This window comes from Excalfactoria chinensis, chromosome 1, assembly GCF_039878825.1.
Source record: "Excalfactoria chinensis isolate bCotChi1 chromosome 1, bCotChi1.hap2, whole genome shotgun sequence".
Lineage (NCBI taxonomy): Eukaryota > Metazoa > Chordata > Aves > Galliformes > Phasianidae > Excalfactoria > Excalfactoria chinensis.
This window is the reverse complement of record NC_092825.1, coordinates 53985552-54004814: the sequence shown is the minus strand read 5'-3', so window position 1 is coordinate 54004814 and position 19263 is coordinate 53985552. Positions and strand designations below refer to the sequence as shown.

General features: G+C 44.4%; 2 protein-coding genes and 1 long non-coding RNA gene across 4 annotated transcripts in view; 2 read left to right on the top strand and 1 right to left on the bottom strand.

Moving 5' to 3' along the window:
• The window catches only part of BRAF (B-Raf proto-oncogene, serine/threonine kinase), a 71768-nt gene extending 66543 nt beyond the window's left edge, over nt 1-5225 (top strand). For both annotated transcript variants that reach the window (XM_072327159.1, XM_072327158.1), the window contains 2 exons: nt 348-501; nt 5087-5225. In XM_072327159.1, coding sequence (XP_072183260.1) covers nt 348-501; nt 5087-5109 — 177 coding nt within the window. In that variant the 3' untranslated portion in view covers nt 5110-5225. The remainder of the gene's footprint in view (nt 1-347; nt 502-5086) is intronic.
• Nucleotides 5226-13736: 8511 nt separating this feature from the next.
• Nucleotides 13737-14361, bottom strand: NDUFB2 (NADH:ubiquinone oxidoreductase subunit B2). Its single transcript, XM_072327160.1, has 3 exons — nt 14187-14361; nt 13956-14100; nt 13737-13881 (listed from the first exon to the last, which is right to left on the bottom strand). Exons 1-3 carry the CDS (start codon nt 14255-14257, stop codon nt 13807-13809), a joined length of 291 nt encoding a protein of 96 aa, XP_072183261.1. The 5' UTR covers nt 14258-14361; the 3' UTR covers nt 13737-13806.
• A 1861-nt stretch (nt 14362-16222) lies between these two features.
• Nucleotides 16223-18780, top strand: LOC140247451 (uncharacterized). The gene is made up of 3 exons (XR_011902661.1): nt 16223-16700; nt 17248-17816; nt 18660-18780. It is a non-coding gene; the product is annotated as an uncharacterized lncRNA (long non-coding RNA).
• Nucleotides 18781-19263: the final 483 nt, after the last annotated feature.

Sequence of the window (19263 nt, the reverse complement as noted above, 5' to 3'; positions counted from 1 at the left end):
TTCCAAAGCTGAGTTTATTTGTAGCGATGACGAGTATGGATACTAGTGCACAAAGGAGGAGGAGGCACATAAAAAGTAACTAATGTTCCTAATGCTTAGAGGGGAAAATCAAACTGTCCTTTTAAAGTAGAAAGAGACAGTTTCTTCACTAAATGTCCTCTTGAGCTTATAAGAATATAAACACCAGAGTGAAATGCAGTTATCTATATTTTAAAGTTTCTGTTTAGATTTGTGTATAGTATCTTTTATTTTTTTTTTTTCATTGGTTGATGCACTGCCTTTGGTTTTAAGGTATTATAGCAACTTGAGAACCACGGATTCAGTCGCTTGTTTTCTGCTTGTTTTAGATTCTTGCCTCCATTGAGCTTCTGGCCCGGTCGTTGCCAAAAATTCACCGCAGTGCATCTGAGCCGTCACTAAACCGGGCTGGCTTCCAGACCGAGGATTTTAGTCTATATGCTTGTGCTTCTCCAAAAACGCCCATCCAAGCAGGGGGATACGGTGGGTTTCCAGTACACTGAAAAGAAATGTGAAAGCATGTGCCTGTTTGCTCATGTGCTGTTCCTGTGCGTGCAACACGTATGTACGTTCTCAGTTCCTACCGGTGACTTTTTAAGGTTTACTGAGGGAATGAAGACTCATTTCCTAACATGGGGCATTGAATGTCCTGAGCACAGTGCTGGTAAGGAATGTCTTGGGAACAGCTGGCACAAGAAGAATTAGAAGGTTACTTAAAAGAGAAATGGGAAAAGTCGCTTCAAAATAAGCAAAGCTCTTCTAAAGATCGTTGGCTGTCATTTTCCCTGGTTTATTGTTTTGAATTGGTTACTTCAGAGTATATTTATTGTTAATCTACTCAAAAAACATATATCTATTTTTCCAATTGAGGTCTTTATTTATGAGCATAAGGCTTTAGGTTTTTTTAGTTAATAAAGCTACTCATGTGTGGGAAACAGCTGGAGAACTGAACTCAGCTGCAAGGCTGAGTGCGGTCTGAACATCTTGTGGTTAGCAGAAGTGAGGAGAAGCACGTAGCCTTAAGAGAAAGCCCTTAGTGATGTGTGATTCTTCTGAAAGTTAAGGTTTTAAAATAGAGCTGTTTAGAGAATATCTCGTAGAGGAGTGGTGGCTTGTGTTTTGGTTTTTGTTTGGAGGGGGGCTGGGATTTTTGTTTTCTTTCAGTTTTTATTTCCTCCTTAATGCTCTGACTTGTCAGAGTTTAGACCATCTCCAAGCGTTCCATTACAATGCAACACAGAAGAAATTTTGCAGCTCAGCAAAAGCAGAGATTCAGGAGTATTACTGGCAATGCCCCCCCTGCCTTTCGATTAGCAAGAGCTTCGATTTTGAAGGTGAAAAAGCAAAAAACGAATCAAGTCTGGAGCATAACCAAATACTTCAAGAGAAAAAAGCTGCGAACACCGAGAGCAGGAAAAGACAACTTGCAAAGTAGTTGTTTTCATGGAAATCAGTATTATACCACAAATTCCGCTCAGTTGGAATTTTTTAATTGCTTTAAAATTGTTTCTAATACTGCAGCACATAGTTCAGTTCAGTGATTGTTTTTCTCACTTCCATATAAAGCTGCTAGTTTGAGTAGAATTGAACCGGTTAGACTGGATATCTAACTGAGAAAGCTAGAAACCTTATCAAGATCCTGTCAGCTCACTTGAAAGATTTTGTTTTTCTCTGGACCATTCCTGTGGAACGGGTGCATCAGAGCACTGCTTCAGGTTACCTCAGTTTTTGATGTCAGATACGAAAACAAGCAGTAATGTTATTAACGGCTGAGTTCTTGCATAATTTGAAATTAATTATGTGGTTTTTGTTTGTTTAAAACTGTTAAGCTGTTCATCTTTACAGATTCTTCTGCATCAGAAACAAGCTAATGCTGCTCTTGGTAGGACTTAAATGGCCAGAAATGTTCTTAATAGCTGCTGAACTGCGTACTTACAGGGGAAGCTTGCATGTTGCTAGCCATATGTTTTTGAAATGGATCAAGAAAGTCCACAAAGGTTTTCCCTTCTGCTTCTTTCTGGAAACTGGGACTTTTTAAAATGGGAGAATTAAAGAGCTCAAAGTAATGTAAGCAGTCTGTGCACTTTCTGGCCATATTCTAATGGTCTTCTGTTAGAACAGTTTTGGAACTAACTTTTCTCTTTATGTTAGCTGAGAACGTTCATCTGTTGAAATCTGTCTCTTATGGAAATAGTTATTAAGGATGCAAGTCGTTGCTGTTTTAGTAAATTTGTTTCCCAGCTTTCTGGTAGTTTTGACAGGCCTGTCTTAAGACAGGATTGATTTTTGTTTTCTTCATCTTCTTACTCTTATTTTTATTTTTTTTAATTTTAGACAGTCCAGAGGAATGCTTCTCAATCTTTGGCTGTGCTGTTTAGCATGGGCTGCAGTGCTTATGTTAGGAGATAGCAAGAGGAGGGCTGCTGCATCTTCTGCAAAAACTAGGAATATGGCATCCTGTTTCACCACTCTGGGGGTAATGGAGGATGGAAGATGCTTTGCTACCCTGCCCAGTCTGAATCTTTTTGTGTCTGACAGCTCAGTTCAAAATCTGCCTTGGTAACTTCTAGATGGACCAGATCCTATTAGATACTGCAGCACCTTTGCTTCATATGCATTTCCATGTCAGACACTGTTGTGTCAGAGTGCCCTTCTGCTGCCATCTGTCACGTGGCAACAACACGTAATGTAATATTGGTGGAAAGGTTCAACATCTGGTGCCGTATCACCAACATAAAATCGGAGGCATTGCTTTTGAAGCAGCCCTCAGAGATAGATATGGCCATCTCTGTTCCTGATCTAGAGAAAGCTGTTTCTGGTACGCACATTTTACATAGGTTCAATGTACGTAATCCCATTATTAGATGAACATGTTACCTACTTGGTCACATATCAATTTGAGAGCAGGTTAACATCTCTGTTTTGAAAGGAGAGATTAGTTTAGCAATAGCTTGTCTCAAACAAACAAAAAAAAAAAAGTATCCTACTAAGTTTTTATTTAAATCTAAGAAAATTCTGAAAATCAACTTTTAAAGGTATTATCCTGTCTCAAATACTTCCTGACTTCTCCTGTTTTTCCATTGCCCTTTCCTAATTAATGGTTCATCTTTTATCTTCTGAAATCCCCGTACAACTATTAAAAGCTGAATTATTACCAGAAATGGGCAGAAGGGCAAGATGAGTAATGAGGGAGCAATCTCTTGTTTATAAATTGATCTTTAATCAGCAGTTTAGGAAAGCAGGCTGAAAAAATAAGTAGAGCATGTTTTGAAAGCGTAGCTAAGCATGAATGTCATTCTTAAGTATTGGCCTCACAGGCGATACTCGATGACTTTTTTGTCCTTCTCTTAAAAGAAGGACAAGTGGGGAGGGAAGTACAAAAATTGAGGTAGTAGAAGGTATTGTGTGGAGAATGAGGAGGAAGCAAAAATATCAAATAATAAGCATATTTTAGAGCAATGGGGGGTTATGTTTTGGTGGAACTTTTTGTTTATTCAAAACAAAACAGGAGGAGGGGGTGGATTAGATTCATCATGAAGGTGTTTTGTCTTGTTTTCTATGTTGTTATAACTATCACCACAGGCTACTAGGACACTAAGAGCTTGAGATCCATCACGGCTCTCTTACTTCAGACCTTGGTTGCACTCCCTTCTCATCTACTGTGAGGCATAGGGTCCTCTCATCTCTCCCTACTTGCTTTCTGTTGCATATATCTGCTCTAACAGCTCTTCCTGCCAGGCCCATGGATTCCATTACTTCCCTTTCCACGTACAAGCTGCCGATCATTTTCTTGATTCCTTTCTTTATAACATACATCATTCCTTGGAATTAGTGCTGCCACTCTAAGATTGTGTCTGCAGGGATGTTTCCCATTTGTTTCCAGTATTCAAAATTAAACTCTTGAGTAAAATGAAAACAATGCTCTTGGAAAGACAGAAGGACACCAAGATAGAGAACAGTTGTTTGGATGCATTAGTGTTTGCACACTTCTGTTGGGTCTCTTCTGTCTGTTTTACTCCTTTATTGTTAGATCTCTGAGGAGTCCTGTCAAAAAAGGGACATAAACTAACTTAAAATTTATGTGGAACCCAGCAAGAGGAAGTGATGTGTGCATTTCTTCTGATTCCACTGTAGAGTCCTTTTGTTAAGCATCTTTGCACAGCCTGTAGAATGCAGTTTCTGTGGGCGGTGGGGAAATTTTTTGGCTAAAGCACAGTATTGAGGAGATTACTGTCTTAGTTTTAGTTTCTGTTCAAGATTCTGGTAATTTCTTAAGAACCTCGGGCAGCAATTTTACTCTGTGCCATAGTTCATTCATCTCTGAAATGTGACTACCAGTCTGCTCAGTAGTGTGCTGAGACTAAAACCGTGTGGAGTTTCATGAGATTGATTGCATGTGGAAGAAATGTGTAGAATTACAGCTTATTCAATAGTTCCAAAGTGAACACAGGATTGTTTCATTTCTTGTGCTCCTTGTTTGTTAGTGAGTCCTAATTTCTGTTCTTGGAGTAAGTAGACAGTTTCACCAGTCTTCATTTTCTCATAGTAGTTTGCTGTGTTGGTCTATGAACCAGCTTCTAGCATTCTTTAGTACGGGTTTAATTTTAAGGCACTTTACTATATATAGTCTATAAAGGTTAATGGGTGTGTCAAGCAGTTGTTTGCTACTAAACCAGCTTAACACCAGGATGGGAAGTAGTTTGCAGTCTGACATATTTATTGCAGTTGTTGCTTCCTGGGAGGATACGTGCAATAGGTAGTTTAAAGTGAAATTTAATTGGCGTATTTTATTTTTAAATGCATGATGAAGTAGTCTCTGCTTGAACTTACTGCCTCTGTCCTGGGAAGAATGGGTATAGCTTGCTTTCGGGAAATTCTTTTTCGGTAAAATACGTAGTGTCTGTATTCAGTGTTCTTTCACTATGTTTCTTTTATGCTTTAATTTTAACAGTTTGCATTTTTAACATCTTTTACATTCGACCTAATGTTCAACTAGTCTGGAGAAAATCTCTGACCACCTCACAACTGAAATCACTTTTTAAACCAAGCTCTTGTCCTCCCTCTACAGGAGAATTTGCAGCGTTCAAGTAGCCACAGCACCATGGCAGCACCCACTCTGTTATTTAAGTCTTGTGTTCCTACCGTTTCTTAACATCAAAACTCTATTCTGCTCCGACAAACCTAAAGTAATTTAGAAAAGATATCCATAAGCTTAAAAGTGGAGCGGAATGGAACTGCCAGTCCAACACAATGGGGAAAAGTACCTTTTTAGGAACCAGAATACTCCGCTGCCAGTGTTCCTCCTTCAACACAAAACACCACGTGCATTCGGATACCCGCAGTGGCTGCCTGAGCCGTTGGCATCATTCCCAGGAGAGAGGAGAGGGCGCTCGTGGTTTGACTTTGGTGCTCAGGCATGAGGGGATGGAGCTGCTGCTGCAACTTAGGAGACTTGCTTTGGATGGTCTGCCGGTCGGCTTTCTCCCTCTAACAACGTATCATCAGAGGCTGAATATCTGATGAGTGCTAATTAAAAGAATCATCCTTTGTTCTGATCTCTTTTCCTGGTGTACTCACTGGTTTGTGGACAATGCAGTATCCCCTTTTCACTGTATCAGAATGTCAAAGGCCTAATTCTATCTAAATTTGTGGGTTCTGTTCCAGTAAAATTGAGAAGTAAGGGATGGTGGGAGCTGGAGGCGGTGTTTGTCTGAAGGCAAAGCAATTCATCAGAAGGAAAAGGGGATGCTGCTGCACTTTTGTTCAGATTTACTTTATCACTTCCTGAAAAAACAAACGACAACCACCAACCTTCACCTTTTCCTTTTCCAGTACGTTCTTGGTGTGTGCATATATAACATCTTCTGGAAGGGTTCCGTAGATCCTTCTTTTGTTGGTCCAGCAACAAACTGAAGTTAAAGAAAAAAACCAACCATGTAGCGAGATTGTCCTTTCTTTTTTTTGTTTGCTTTGTATCATATGATACAGTATATTTATCAAAGATGCTGCCGCAGCATCTGAAGTCTGTACATTCCTGATACAGGCTGGGAATGGTGTATGTACCTACTTTAAAAGTTTTATTTTAAATGAGGGTGCAGGTTAATGCCAGGTACCTTACCAATATGTAATGTTTTCATAAATGAGGAAAAAAGTTCTCAGGTTGAATTGAATACAAATAGAGAACCCCCTAGAATTACACATTCCATAATTTGTTTTGGTACTTTCAGAAGCTTTTTTTTTTTTTTTTTGTCTTATCAAAAGGATTTTTATCCCGTTAACTAAACGTCCTCTGATAAGTGTGCGTGTAAATGTGGAGCATCTTGTCCTAATGGCAAGTTGTGTGATCAAAACAAAACGGTACTTGCTGGATCCACGCTGATTACTTCTCCTCACATTGCTTCCTTCCCTGTGATCTCCTTCCCTTCTGTTTGTCTTTCCCTTTTGTACTCTTTGCAAACTAGGATGACGGTGGCGGTATCTACTTTGGAGTGCTCTGTTTTCCTGTCCTCCAGTCCTGGTTTTCAAATGGTCGGTAGCTTTTTGACAAGTTACCCAGTCAGGGAAAACAGCTCATCCAATTCTGCACATTGTTTACCTCTAGTAGAATATCTTGTGATGTGATCTGTTTGCGGAGTTCTCTGGTATGTGGTATTACGTGTAAATTATTTGTACAGAGGCAAGTCAGACCACATTAGAAAGAAATTCAAGCTCAGACGTTTTCAGGACTTGATTCCTGTCTGCCCTGTACCGCCCCACCTGAGGCAGGAGAACTGACCCACCTCGAGCTGGGAGGTTCCTGGGGAGAGGAGGGTGTTAGTCAAAATCACAGCAAATAAATGAAGGAGTTAAATGCGTGTCATGTGGTGTCCGTACTAAACTGTGTAAGGGGCGAGGATGCTGTCCTTCCCTCGCAAGGAGTTGGACTGTTCCTGTCTGCACAACGCTGCTCCCGGGCTAGGGGAGAAACACACATTGGTAGTGGGATGTGTTTCTAAAGCCCCAGGGTTCTGCGGTGTTGTTGGTAGTCCGTTCTTTTTGTCAGTAAATATTTACCGGGGTTATAGGGACCCGACTAATCTGAAGTGGGAATTATAACTGAAATACTGTGTATTCATATTAATTCCACAAACATTAGCAAGACAGCAATAGTAAATGACTTAATAGTCACTACAAGAATGAAGCGATTCATGTTGGTACATGAATAGAATCGACTTTGTGTACAGGATGCATTTAAAAAAAAAAAAAAAAAAAGAGAAAAAGAAAAAAGCACAATTTTTTTCTTGTCTGCTGTGGGTCTTCAGATGCTGTAAGGCTTTTCTCCTTATTGAGATTGGCAGGAACTTCCATAGTAGCAATAGCCATTTCCCAGTGCGGAGAAGCTGCTGAGGTGAGCCATGGTGCGGAGCCCAGGTGGAAGCGGTGCGGGGCCGCGTGCTCATCAGGCCGGGAGCACGCCCAGGTTGAGCTCCAGGAGGGCAAAGCCACCCCGTGCGTTGTGTCAGCCCTTGTGTAGGCAGTGCCTGGTTTGTAAGCGTAGGGCATACTGGAAATTGATATTCTCTTGAAAGAAGCTATTATCTGAGCAACTGTGTACAGGTAGTTCGAGAGTCATTTGTTTCATAGAGCTTATTAAAAGCCCTAGTTTCCTTCCACAAGGTCATGCTAGCAGAAAACTGCTAAAATATAACTGTTAAGGAATTTCTTTGCTTAAAATGAACTTATTTTTGTGAAGATTCATTACCCATTAGTCTACAATATGCTTCTTGAGCCCATAGGAAAAGCACAAGGAAAATTGCTCTCCTTGTCCACGCAAAGCACTTTATAAGTAACAGATGGTCTTTGTCTTATTGGTTGTTTCTCTTATTTGGGGTTTCTTTGTTTCGTTTCTCTGCTTTGTTTGTTTTTATTTTTCCCTGAGGAATGTGCAAGTTGTTTGGCTGCTGTGTAGAGAAGTCCTTTCAGGATGCGTTCCTACTGGTTTTCACCTTTGTTTGTTTCCCTTTGTATAGCTGTAGTTTTGTGCTTTCTCTTTAAGAGGTCCCACGTAACACTCACGGAAAACTTGGGAAGAAATTTTGCGTGTAAATAATTGCAATTTTCTTTTTAAATCTATCGAGAATTGGAATGGATGTCTCGCATGCTATCAGAATTAGTCTTAAAGGTGCCCTGCGGATGTTTAGCGAATGGAGAGATGAGTAGGCAAGAACTGAGTATCCTGTCTAGCAGAGGGATGCAGGAAATAAAGTGAGATGAAATGACAAATAGATTCACGTCAGCTGCACCAAATTTCTTACACTTTTCTATGGCGTCCCAAACACGAGCACGTACCGTAGTGTGGGAAATGACCGCACGTATTTGCGTGCATGTTGGGACAAACACCTAGAGAGCCATGCTGCTTTCAGCACTGCAGTATCTAATAACTTATCAGAACTACCAGTATCCAGTCCCAGCTACACACGAGGTCTTTATTTACCACACACACCTTCCTCCCCGCCTTTCCAAACAGTTAGAAGGGAGCCATTAGGTCTCTCTGTTCAGTATGAGATTGTTTCCTAGGGTGTATTCGCTGGAACACTGGGGAGGCTTAAGCCAAAAAAGTATCAGCACAAAAGCCTCGCTATTTTGAAAGTAATTTCTGCATGAATTAATCCTATATGCCCCAGATACAATTAGCCCAGTGTTTTGTTTTATTATTATTCCTTAAATTCATGCGTACCATTAAATGAATCCCCTTGTATTTTTCATGTATACCTAAAATAGTCTTTTCTCGTACTGGGATACTTAAGTAGCTGATGGTGATGCAGAACATCTGAAGCCTCACAGAGCCATCTTGCTGTGGCCTCTCAGCATTACCTGGACTAGTATGTACTCACTGGAGGCAGAATTTGGCCTTTATAACATAAAATGAATGAAATGCTGGCTGTTGATAAATACCATGTATTCCACGAACAGGGGAGAGGGAAGAAACAAACACCAGAGGCTGTTCATAGATAGAGTTGTTTCTGTGTGCTCCTCCAGTGTTTTACTGAATATTTGGAGAAGCCAGATCCTCAGAAACCCTACAATCAGCTGGATGTGAAGGTTTGGATAACTGAAGGGGCTAGGTTTAGGGAAGAAGCATGTAGACATGTACACCGCCTGTCAGTGTAATTCCTTTCTTGACTGTGAGTACAACATGCGTAGCACAAACTATTCCTAGTACTGTAGACGACGTGTCTTCTGTCTGTTGAAAAACGTTTCACCCGTAGCACAGTATGGCAGGCAGAGCTTCTAGATACAATCACGTCCATTGAAAATCAGTTGCATGAGTGGACTGCTGTGGCATCACTTTGAAGGTGCTGGGTTTTCTGTTCTTCGTTTTGCGTAGAAGTTTATGAAACAAACTCTTGTTTACTGCAGCCGTGCTGGTGTGTGTTTGCACTCCGTGTTTGTTTTGGGATACATTTAAAAGATCTTTTTGGCATTGCTTCGCTACTTCTTACCTAGAAAATGAAGTCATTAAAAGAGCAGAGCAATGATGCTACCAAGTCGGCACAAAGACAGCTCTAAACAGGGATGAAATTGTGGAGGGAGGATACTTTCTAAAAGCTGCAGGATATAGAGGATACCAAGGGCAAATTCTGTTTAAAACTGGCATGTACCTTTCCTTCAGAAAATAGAGATACCAAGACCTCCTGTTCAGTGGTTTACGTAAAGATCCCCCAGAAGAGTCTTTGCAGTTTGCCAAATGATCACGTGCCTTCGCAACCTAAAAAGTACAACGGAATGTAAACCAGGTGCTTTGTAACTGGAGCAGTGGCTTTGGTTTACTTCTGATGCAGTAGTTTTGTATATATAGCTGTTTAATATAGGTAGGCAGTTTGGAGTTGATAAAACTTCTCTAAAGGAGCAAGGAGAGCAGGGAACGTACCCAAAAATGCCAACAATCAGTCCAGAGCTAGGAACTGAAATATACTGACTTGGTGACAGCAGACCTGCTATTTGACATCTGCTCTACTGGAAGCTAAATGAGGTTAATTTAACTTAAAAAATAGAGAAGCCTTCCTTTCCCTCCAAAGACACAAGGATCCTGTTATAGAAAAGTAATATGAAGTTTTAGAGAGGGCTGAAGGTATTAGATGGTCACAGTATCTTAGAATGAGGCAATAGGTGAAAAATGAGAACTAAATTAGGAGAAACTGATGGCTAGTACTCACGTAATCAAATGCAATGAATTCCCTGGCCCTGGAGGTGCAGTTCATCTTGTTTCATGAAATAGCAGCAGGCTTCCTTAGCTCTTCCTCAGGCCTCTTGCAGTTTGGCAACAACACATAGTGTCAGTGTGCATTGACGCTGGGAGGGGATAGGTACTTTGTCAGCTCAGGGACAGCCAGTCTGTGAGAGTCTGAGCTGTTCACACTGCAGCCTGGTCACCAAGGCTTCTGGCAGTACCTACATACTGGTGTCCTATTGACCTGTTTGTCCATAAGGATGAAAGAATGGATTTTGCCGTTAGTGCTTTTTCTTTTGCAGGTCTTACCCTTTAGTTTTCTGGTGTGAGACTTTGGGCCTAACTGTGAAGGGCAGAGTTCCGTCTGAACGCACAGCCCAAACAAATATCAGGCTGATTTGAACTTGTTCTTTGTTCCCCTTAGAAATCAAAGTCTTAATTCTAAGAACTGTTTTACTAACCCTGCAGGAACTATCTGAAATCCTTTACTCACCCGAAGTTCTGCACTATAATTATACATAGACGCAGTTTTGTCTTTATTTTTTTCATACAAAATCACAAGGAGGTTCTTTCCCAATCTTTTCCAACAGAAGGGAAATGATGGGAGTGTTCAGAACTTCTAAACTGCCCAGGTGTTTGCTTTGTAGCATCACAGCAGCAGTGTGCTCAGCTCCTCCAGTCCCCTTACGAGCCAGCCGAGGCCCCTGCCCAGTCCTTTTGTCCAGCTTATGGCATCTGCAGCAGCTGTACTTCACAATAAGCCTTGTGCGACGTCTGCTGTGGAGTATCACAGAGAAGCAAAGGATCGTGTTCTTTTTCGTTTGTGTTTAGGAAATGGTTGTTTTTTTGTTTTGCTGAATGTCATTCTGTGTTGCATTTGTGTAATTGCCATAGTTGAAAAGAAAATCTGTCCGTGAGCTTAATGGAACGTAATGAGAAACGAAGCCCGCCGTCTGGGCACAAGTGTTGGGTCTGGGGTGCAAAATGGACCAAACTGGGGTGTTGGGTTATTTTGGGATGGTGGGGGATCGTGAGGGCATAACTTAAATTAACTCTGTCTCAAATAAAATGTAAGTGCAATAAATGTGCTTTTTTATTCAAAGCTGTGAACCTTTAGGGGTAAAAAAAAACAAAAATGCACATCATTCCTTCGTGAGCCTTGTGTCCTACCTGCCTCTCCTGCGCCACCCTTCTCAACTGACAGATACCCGGCAGCAGCCAGCTTGCATGTGTTGGCAACCCAAATCACACTGCTGCTTTTCTTCCCATCTCAGCTGCTGGGACTGGGGAAAAGTCCTGCTCCCTGCCGCTTGCCAGCCTTGAGACTCCTCTGGGAGCCCGTGCTGCTAGAGCAGGTCTGCAAGCATTCAGGTAAGGGAGCCAGCCCATCTGCTCCGCAGTCCCTCCAGCTGCCCCCTTAGCCCATGACTCCCCACCCTGCTGCAGCTCTCCTGGCGGCCTCCCAGGGCTGGACAGATGACACTTCAGCATCTGCAAGAAGTCATCAGTCATCAGCTGCCTAATTGGATCCCCGTTTTCCTCTGTCAAAACACACACGCAGATTGGCCAGCTGTTGCCTTCTGCGACTCTGCCTTGTTTTGAAGGAGCAGGTATCCCTGCTTGTAACCAGTTGTGTGCTGGCTGCACTGTCTCTTTCTTCCTTGAGCACGCGCTGCTTTTCCTAGATTAGGAAAGGTGCACCAGTGTTGCTCGGGGGGTTCTGCAGGAGGCTTACTGCATAGGTTTTATTAAACAGGGATGGAAGGTGTTGCACTCGGTTGTCGGACCCTGTGGGGAAGTAAGAAAGGACTGGCGTGTTTAAAGTTTATAGATACAGAGATCTATATCCTTTAAACTCCATTATTTTTTACATACGATCAAGACATCGGCATTACCTCATAAAGCAGAGGCTTGTCCGTGGGAGGAGAACTAGTAAGGAGAGGAAAGGGAAATTCATACACGGATTTGATTCCTTTGTTTCTCAGTGCAATGAGCCGTACGTCCCACCCATCTGAACTGTGCTAACACGACATTCCTTTCAGCTGTGTTTTGTTGACCACCAGAGGTTTGCGAGGGGCTGACGACGACAAAACTAAAGGTCCAGTCCGGTTACTTAAAAAAAAAAGCAACTGTGTTAATAGATTTCCATAGCTGGAAATAGCAGATTTCCATAGCTGCTTTTTCAAGTCCTACCACGGAGTCATTGTTTTGAAACTCGTATTTATTTTGTAATTCATAACAAAAATGTTTATTTTCAGCTTTCTGTTACATAGAAGGTCATGGCAAACCCCCCCCCCCCCCCCCCCCCCTTTCTTTCCCTCTCGAGTCTCCCCTGTAATTGCCAATACAACTTAATTTTCCTTGTTTGTTCCTTTCCCCTCTACTTTCGTTGTCCCTTCATTTGTATTTTGGAGTTTTTTCTCATGTAAATTTGTACAATGGGAAATATTGTCCAGTTTGGTTAGAGAGCATGGAGACTTAAAGCATATTAAAATTTGATAGCTGAATTCAGATTAAAGAAAACTATTTCTGTGTAAAGTTATTTAAAGAACTCTGTATTATATAAAAGGCAAAAAGTTCTATGTACTTGATGTGAATATGAGAATACTGCTATAATAAAGATTGACTGCATGGAAAAGTCTGAAGGAGATTGTTTATCAGATCATTCCCAAGTCACTTCCATTGGAGAACTGTTGGTGGCTGGACTGGCTTATCCTGCGTGCCTTTCTGTGCTGATTCTGTGCTGTTCCAGAGGTAACTTAATGGGAGAAGTTGATTTCTGTATGGTTAGTTTGGAACATAAGTCTGGCCATAAATGAAATGGGGACCCAGAGAGTAACCCCCCTCCCTTTCTCTTTGTTACGTGGGACTGCTGCTTCCTCAGGCTGTGTTCAGTACATTTACTTCCCAGCATTAGTGCTGAATTTCTGCTACCTGAAGGAGATTTCCCCTCAACCTAAGGAGGGCTGGGCACCTCTTCCCCTCTCCCTCACGCAGCTGCACCTGTTCCTGCAGCAAGTGCTACAAGTGCCCCAGGGTTGGATCTGATGACGAGGTTTCAGTAAGAAACCTTTCAGAACTGTAGAAAAGAATTCAGTTTTGCTGCCCCTTCTAGTGGCTGGCAGACATCGAATGGTTAAGTCCTTCCCTACTGTGTGTCGATGCCAGCTGTAAGTCACTGCCTGAACAAAGACGTACCACCTCAGTTAAAGGGGCACACTTTAAATGCTTCATAAGGATTAAACAGGCTCATTTGGACTCAAGCACCCCAATTATACAGCATTCGACAACACCACACATTTATCGACAGCTCACTTTATTGAGACCAGCAGAGCAAAGCAAAGCGTCCGTTCCAGGGCCTCCTTAGTTCCACAGACCTGCAAGGAACCGCATTGACTCCCAAGAACGTTCAGGACAGCCGAGGGCAGGGAAGAGCTCAGCTGCCTTCAGCTGTAGCCGTTCAATACGGAGCCACACAGAGCCGCAGGGGACAGGGGGGAAGAGTTCCAAACCTGGCCCTACCTCCACTTCTGCAACTGCAACAGCGGCGGGGCCGGATCGCCGCGTGCCGCCGGTACCTACTCGGCGTCGTCGGGCGGGATGCCGAGCTCCTCATCCGTCCAAGCCGAGGCATCGGGGTACGGGAAGTGGCCCTGCGCCACGAGAGGCCCTCAGAGCCCGCCCCGGCCACGGAACCCGCCGGCCCCCGCCGCTACGCCGGCCTCACCAGCACGCTGTCCGAGCTGTGCCAGAAGTGCCACAGGATCCAGAACCACATGGAGCCGCTGAGTATCTCGCTCCACACCACCTGCGACCGCGTCAGCTCCGGGAACTGCCGGTATCGCGGCTCGATGTGCACCTCGCCGCCCGCACTGCAACAAACGCGCCGCCGCCGCCTCACTTCCAGCCCTTCCGTCCTCACCCCGGCCCTCGCTGCCCCCGTTCTCGCCCCACTCACTGCCGCCTCCCGGCCGCTCCGCCGCCGACCCGCAGCAGCCGTCCCGCCGAACGTCCCAGCGACGCCAGCATGGCGGCTCCCCAATGTCACAAGGCGATCGCCCCGCGACCTCCCCGATTGGGCCCGCTCTGCCTTCACCAACAACGGCCCCTCCGATTAGTCAGCTTCTCCTTACCGAGCAACAGCCATCCTGACTGGGCCGGGAGGGCCGTGGACGGTACCGTCTCGCTGGCGGGGGTGGCTGACGGCTCTTCAGAGCTGACATCTCCCACAGAGAATAGGTGGGAAGGGGCCTTCTGGCCCTGCGACGAGGAGGGCCCTCTGGCTCTGCCCTGAGGAGGAGGCGGTGGCAGCGTTTGAGAAAGGAGATGAAGAAACAACGCGTTCTTTTCTCCCCCTCCAGGACACGCAGTTGGTGCAGCCGACGGCGTCTGGTCGCGCAGCAACGGGAAGCGGACGCTCTGTGGGAGCGGACGGGAAGCTCCTGGTGCTGCCAGCTCCTCATATTGCCTAAGGAACTTCTGCAGAACGGATTCCTTGTAAACCTGCGTTGCTCTGAGCAGGTACAGCCTACCTGCGGTGCTTGGAGCCGCAGCCCACCCGTCCGCGTGGCTGTTCGCTGGCGAACTTGCGGAGTAGGAGGAAATGATCAGCTCGTTGTGGAGAACAGGCTGTGTGCAGTACCCACAGCGCGCTCACTGTGCTGTGTGAGAAGGAGGCAAGCAACAAATCATGGCGGAAGCTGCCAGACAGAGAGGGGGGTCCTCTCCAGTGATCAGAGCCCCCCCTGCTGCTTCTGCGAAGGTACAGTGCATGCTGGTTATTGCGCCTTTATTGGGTGGCATTTCATCTGGCAGGACTGGAGGGGAGCTCCAGTGGCCTTATTTTGCCGGGTAATTTATAAAGTAAAGTAAATCTGGCATCTCTGCGGTGGCCTAAGGCAACGCGTTGGTATAGCCACCATTCTCATTCAGAGTCACAGAATGAGCTGGGTTGGAAGGGACCTCATGGATCATGGAGTTCTGACCCCTCATTGTACACTACTTGTACCTGGAGTCTTTGTCTGAGAGGAAAGGGAACGTTCCCCATAGCTTCTAAGCAAATGACATTGTCACAGAAACGTAGGGTCAAATCCAGGTTTAACTTGGCCTAGCAGTATTTGCTTCTGCAGGGCCATCGTGTGGCTCCAAGGAACTCTGCCAACAAGCACATGCAAGGAGTTGTCACTGGCAGCCAGAAGTGTCAGAGGAGAGCACGCGTGCCAGCCCTTGGTTGGTTGCATGGCAAAAGAAATGATGTGATAATTATATCAGAGAGAAGTACCACACTGGAAAGCAAATTTCCATTTTATAAGTAACATTGCTGCTGAAGGATTTAAGTGTTCAAAAGCCTCATATTGCTCATATTGTGCTTTCATCTTCTTCCCACCTCCAGATAACCTCCGTGCCCACCTCATATGTCCCGTGTTGTCACACGGCCAGTAAAGCTCTCTGTGGCTCTGTGCTGCCAGGATGTCCATTAACACAGTAAGTTCAAAAGCTGTTGATGAGTCACATGCAGAGAAACAAAGGCAGCTATGAGGGTTGGGGGCTGGAGAGATCCCATGTGGGTTTGGTTTGTTTTCATGACCGCAAGCTGCAGAAGTACTGTTAAGGGGTCTCCTTGTATTTGCTTTCTACAGCTTTCCTGTTTGCGCACGGAACCCAGATTCCCTTTATATGCCCTTTATATCCTCAGCAAGAAGGAATTTCATTTGCTCATCCCCAGAGGCTTCCAGTTTCATACGGGGAGCTCGTGTGCTGGCAAGGAGAAAAGCTGATGGCTATTACTACCTGGGCCACGTCGCACAAAAAGTGAAGGTAGGTACTTATTGCTCAGTGGGTCTTTTTTGACTCATTTCTTATCCTATTGCTTGCTATGTCACTAGCTGCATTATACCTAGTACTCTATTTTGGCTAGCCTTCTGATGGATGGTTTTTCTGGTGAGCTTCTTCCTCACAGCGCTTGCTAACTGTGTTCTTCTGAGCCAGGTGAACCTACTAAAATCTAAGTCCCAAAAGAAAGGAAGAGAAAGGCTGTCAAGCCCCTTATGCCACAGCTTTTTAATTCCTTTTAAAGTCCAATATGGATACAATATGGTGAAAAGCCTGGTGGTAGAGGACAACTACATTCACAGATCACATTCTGCTTCCTGGGATTTCTGCCATTTGCCTTTTAGCACTTGTGTTTGGCCGTTAATTGGACCCAGATGCCTGTCTTGCAAACTGCATGTTTTACTCTTGTAGGGCTCCAGGGAATGTTTTTTAATTGAATTTGATGAAAGTCTCACGCTGAAAGGCAAGGTGCCGCTTCGTGTGCAGGAAACACCTCTCTACGACATTATGTGCTACAAAGATGCCTCGCGGCGGCCCCTTGCTCCAGGAGACAGAGTCTTGGCCCCATGGGAGGCTAACACTGAGCGCTTTGGCCCAGGCACTGTGCTCAAGGTTATGGAGGACAAACAGACACCTTCAGGTATGGGGTGCTGCCTTCCTTGTTAGCACTAGTCTTGCCACAGTTGCTGGCCACTATGTAGAATAGATGGAACAGTCTCAGCTGTGAAAAAATCCCCAACTGCTTCTTGGTTTCTCTTCCTGGTTGGTTTTTGGTTTTTCAGCGTCAAACTTTTTCAGCTCCCAGCACCAGCTTTTGCTTCCTTCTGTGAATGGAAACCTAAACATCTGAGGGTTTGCTAGGAGAGGCGGCTCCTGCCAACACAAGGAGAATAATATTCCTGGCCCTCGAGAGTTTCACCTGATAAGCTGTTAGTCTGGTTTCCAGCTGCTGCGGAGTGAGCTCCGGGCTCACTATGACTAGCGGGAGTTTTGCTGTTGTGCATCTTTTCATAGGAAATTCAAAAGGTCACATTCTAAACCTTAATGTAAGAAGCTCATATAAGTTGTAACGGAATTGTCTGTGACGCAAACAGTCATTTTTAGCACCTGGTTTCTAAGAGAGACATTGCACAGCTTGATATGTTTCTAATTGGTTCTTTGTCTTCTTTTTTTATTAATGTGCTCAGCCCCCAATAGAGAGGGAGTGCTTGTGAATTTCTGGAATGGGCAAACTAAGGAGGTATCTTCAGACCAAGCCCTATGGATCCCTCTGCCCTTAAGCGAGCGCATCATCCTCGAACTGCAGATGCCATTGGCAGCCAGGCAGATGGTGGCAGAGTCAAGCTTGGACTACCCATACACTGTGACACCGGGTTACAGAGCTTCAGGCCATTACAGATGGGGTCACTCAGGGCTGAACTGCTGGCCAGGGGGGCTGCGTTCAGTTCAGCCATGTGCTGAGTGCAGCTGTAGGTGTACCTTAGTTCCCCACTGCTGCCTTGCAGCCTGTAAAAGCTCACAGCCTACAGAGCACAAAGTGCAGCGAGAAGATTCCTTCATCCCAGCAACATGCTTGAGTAAAGGAAAGCTCAGCAAGAAAATAGAAGAGCAGCTGTCTGAAGTGAGGATTTCCCCTTCAGGAAGTGTTTCCAGAGAGGAAGAAGAAAATGAAGAGAAGAGCTCGATGACAGAAAATCTTCCAAAAGATGCTCAGTGTTGCTTGGAAGAGGACAGTGAGGTTTTAGGTCCTAAGAAGGTAGAAAGCATTTCATACTATCATCTCTTAACATGTAGTCTGCTATGTGAATAATTTCTTTTTTATTAGCTTACGTTTTCTGTTCTTGGTATCAGAAAATTACTAATGGCTTTGGATGTGACCCTTATGTATGGCTCTTAAAGAATGGAGACTCTCTGACTTCATTCTCAGCTGCATTCCTAATCCTCTGACCTGGGAAGGAGCTAAAAGCTGTCATTCTTTGTCGCTGTCACACTGGCTGGGTGTTGTTTAGCCCAGTTCTTCCACGTTCTGCCTCTGTGTGAAAGAGGAAAAGGCAGGAAAAAGTGTCAGATGAAAGACTTCACACCAGGTAAGGATCGTAGTAAGGATTCCTCCATACCAGGGCAGTCCTTGGCATAATTATATGAAAATGCCTCATCAGCCAGGGCACAGGTATCACTTCTGTGAATGAAAGGCCAAAAGAGAATTTTGTGACATTAGTGGCTTATTTGGTGCCTGTGAATGAGGCACCGGGCGAGGATCAGGAAGGAGGAGGTTAATGTGCACCAGCTACTGCCGAGCTTTGCCCCATTGCTCTGTGAGGGCTGGAATGCAGCTGCCTTCCAGCCAGAGCTCCTCTGTCCTGATCTTTTTTGTGCCCCTCTAGATAATTCCAGGCCAATGTTTAAGGTCATTTGAAGGTGTGGAGAACCCAGAAACATTATCAGAAATGAATCTGTTTAAGGGTTCTTTGCTCAACTCCCCTCAACTTGTTTTAATTCTCATACTTCAGTTGCTACACGTGAACTTACAGTGAAAGATCCTAAAGCTAGCTTATGCCTCATCAGGTCAGATTATGAGTGCATTTCTTTATCTTTCTAGAGTCCTCAGAGGGAGATGGCTCATGCTACAATGGTTGATCCTGCTGTCAACACAGACAGCTGGTTGATGGAGTCAGTCCACAAGGAAGAAGCAGGCAGCAGACAGCGGGATGCTGGAACTGAAGCTCATTTGAAACACAAACATGGTAGTGAAACTGTAGCTATTTTCTCCAGACATAAGGCTTGCTACACAGAATCATTGTGGAGGGCGACAGTGTTCTACTGCCACGGCTCTCGGTGCGTCAAAAGAAAATGTCAGTACCATCCTAGATATAATGGTAGTTTGACTTGAGAGGCTCTTTTTATCCTCAAGGTGGAACTATTTTCAGATGGAAGTTGGAGTGGTTTGGGTTTGGTTTTCTTGTTGTTGTTTTTTTTTTTGCCTTTGAAGCTATTACAGCAGCAGCTTCAGGGTTTTCTTAACTGTTATTGTAGCACTTACTACAAATATTATGGATTTAAATGCAAGCATTTCATTAGGCTTTCTGAAGGCTTAAAGCTTCTTCCAAGAACTCCAGCTTTTGTGGTGCTCTTTGTCAGTGCTGCTGGAGGGAGGATGCAGTCAAACATAAGGGTGTATTTCCTCCCAGCTGATGTTCCTGCAC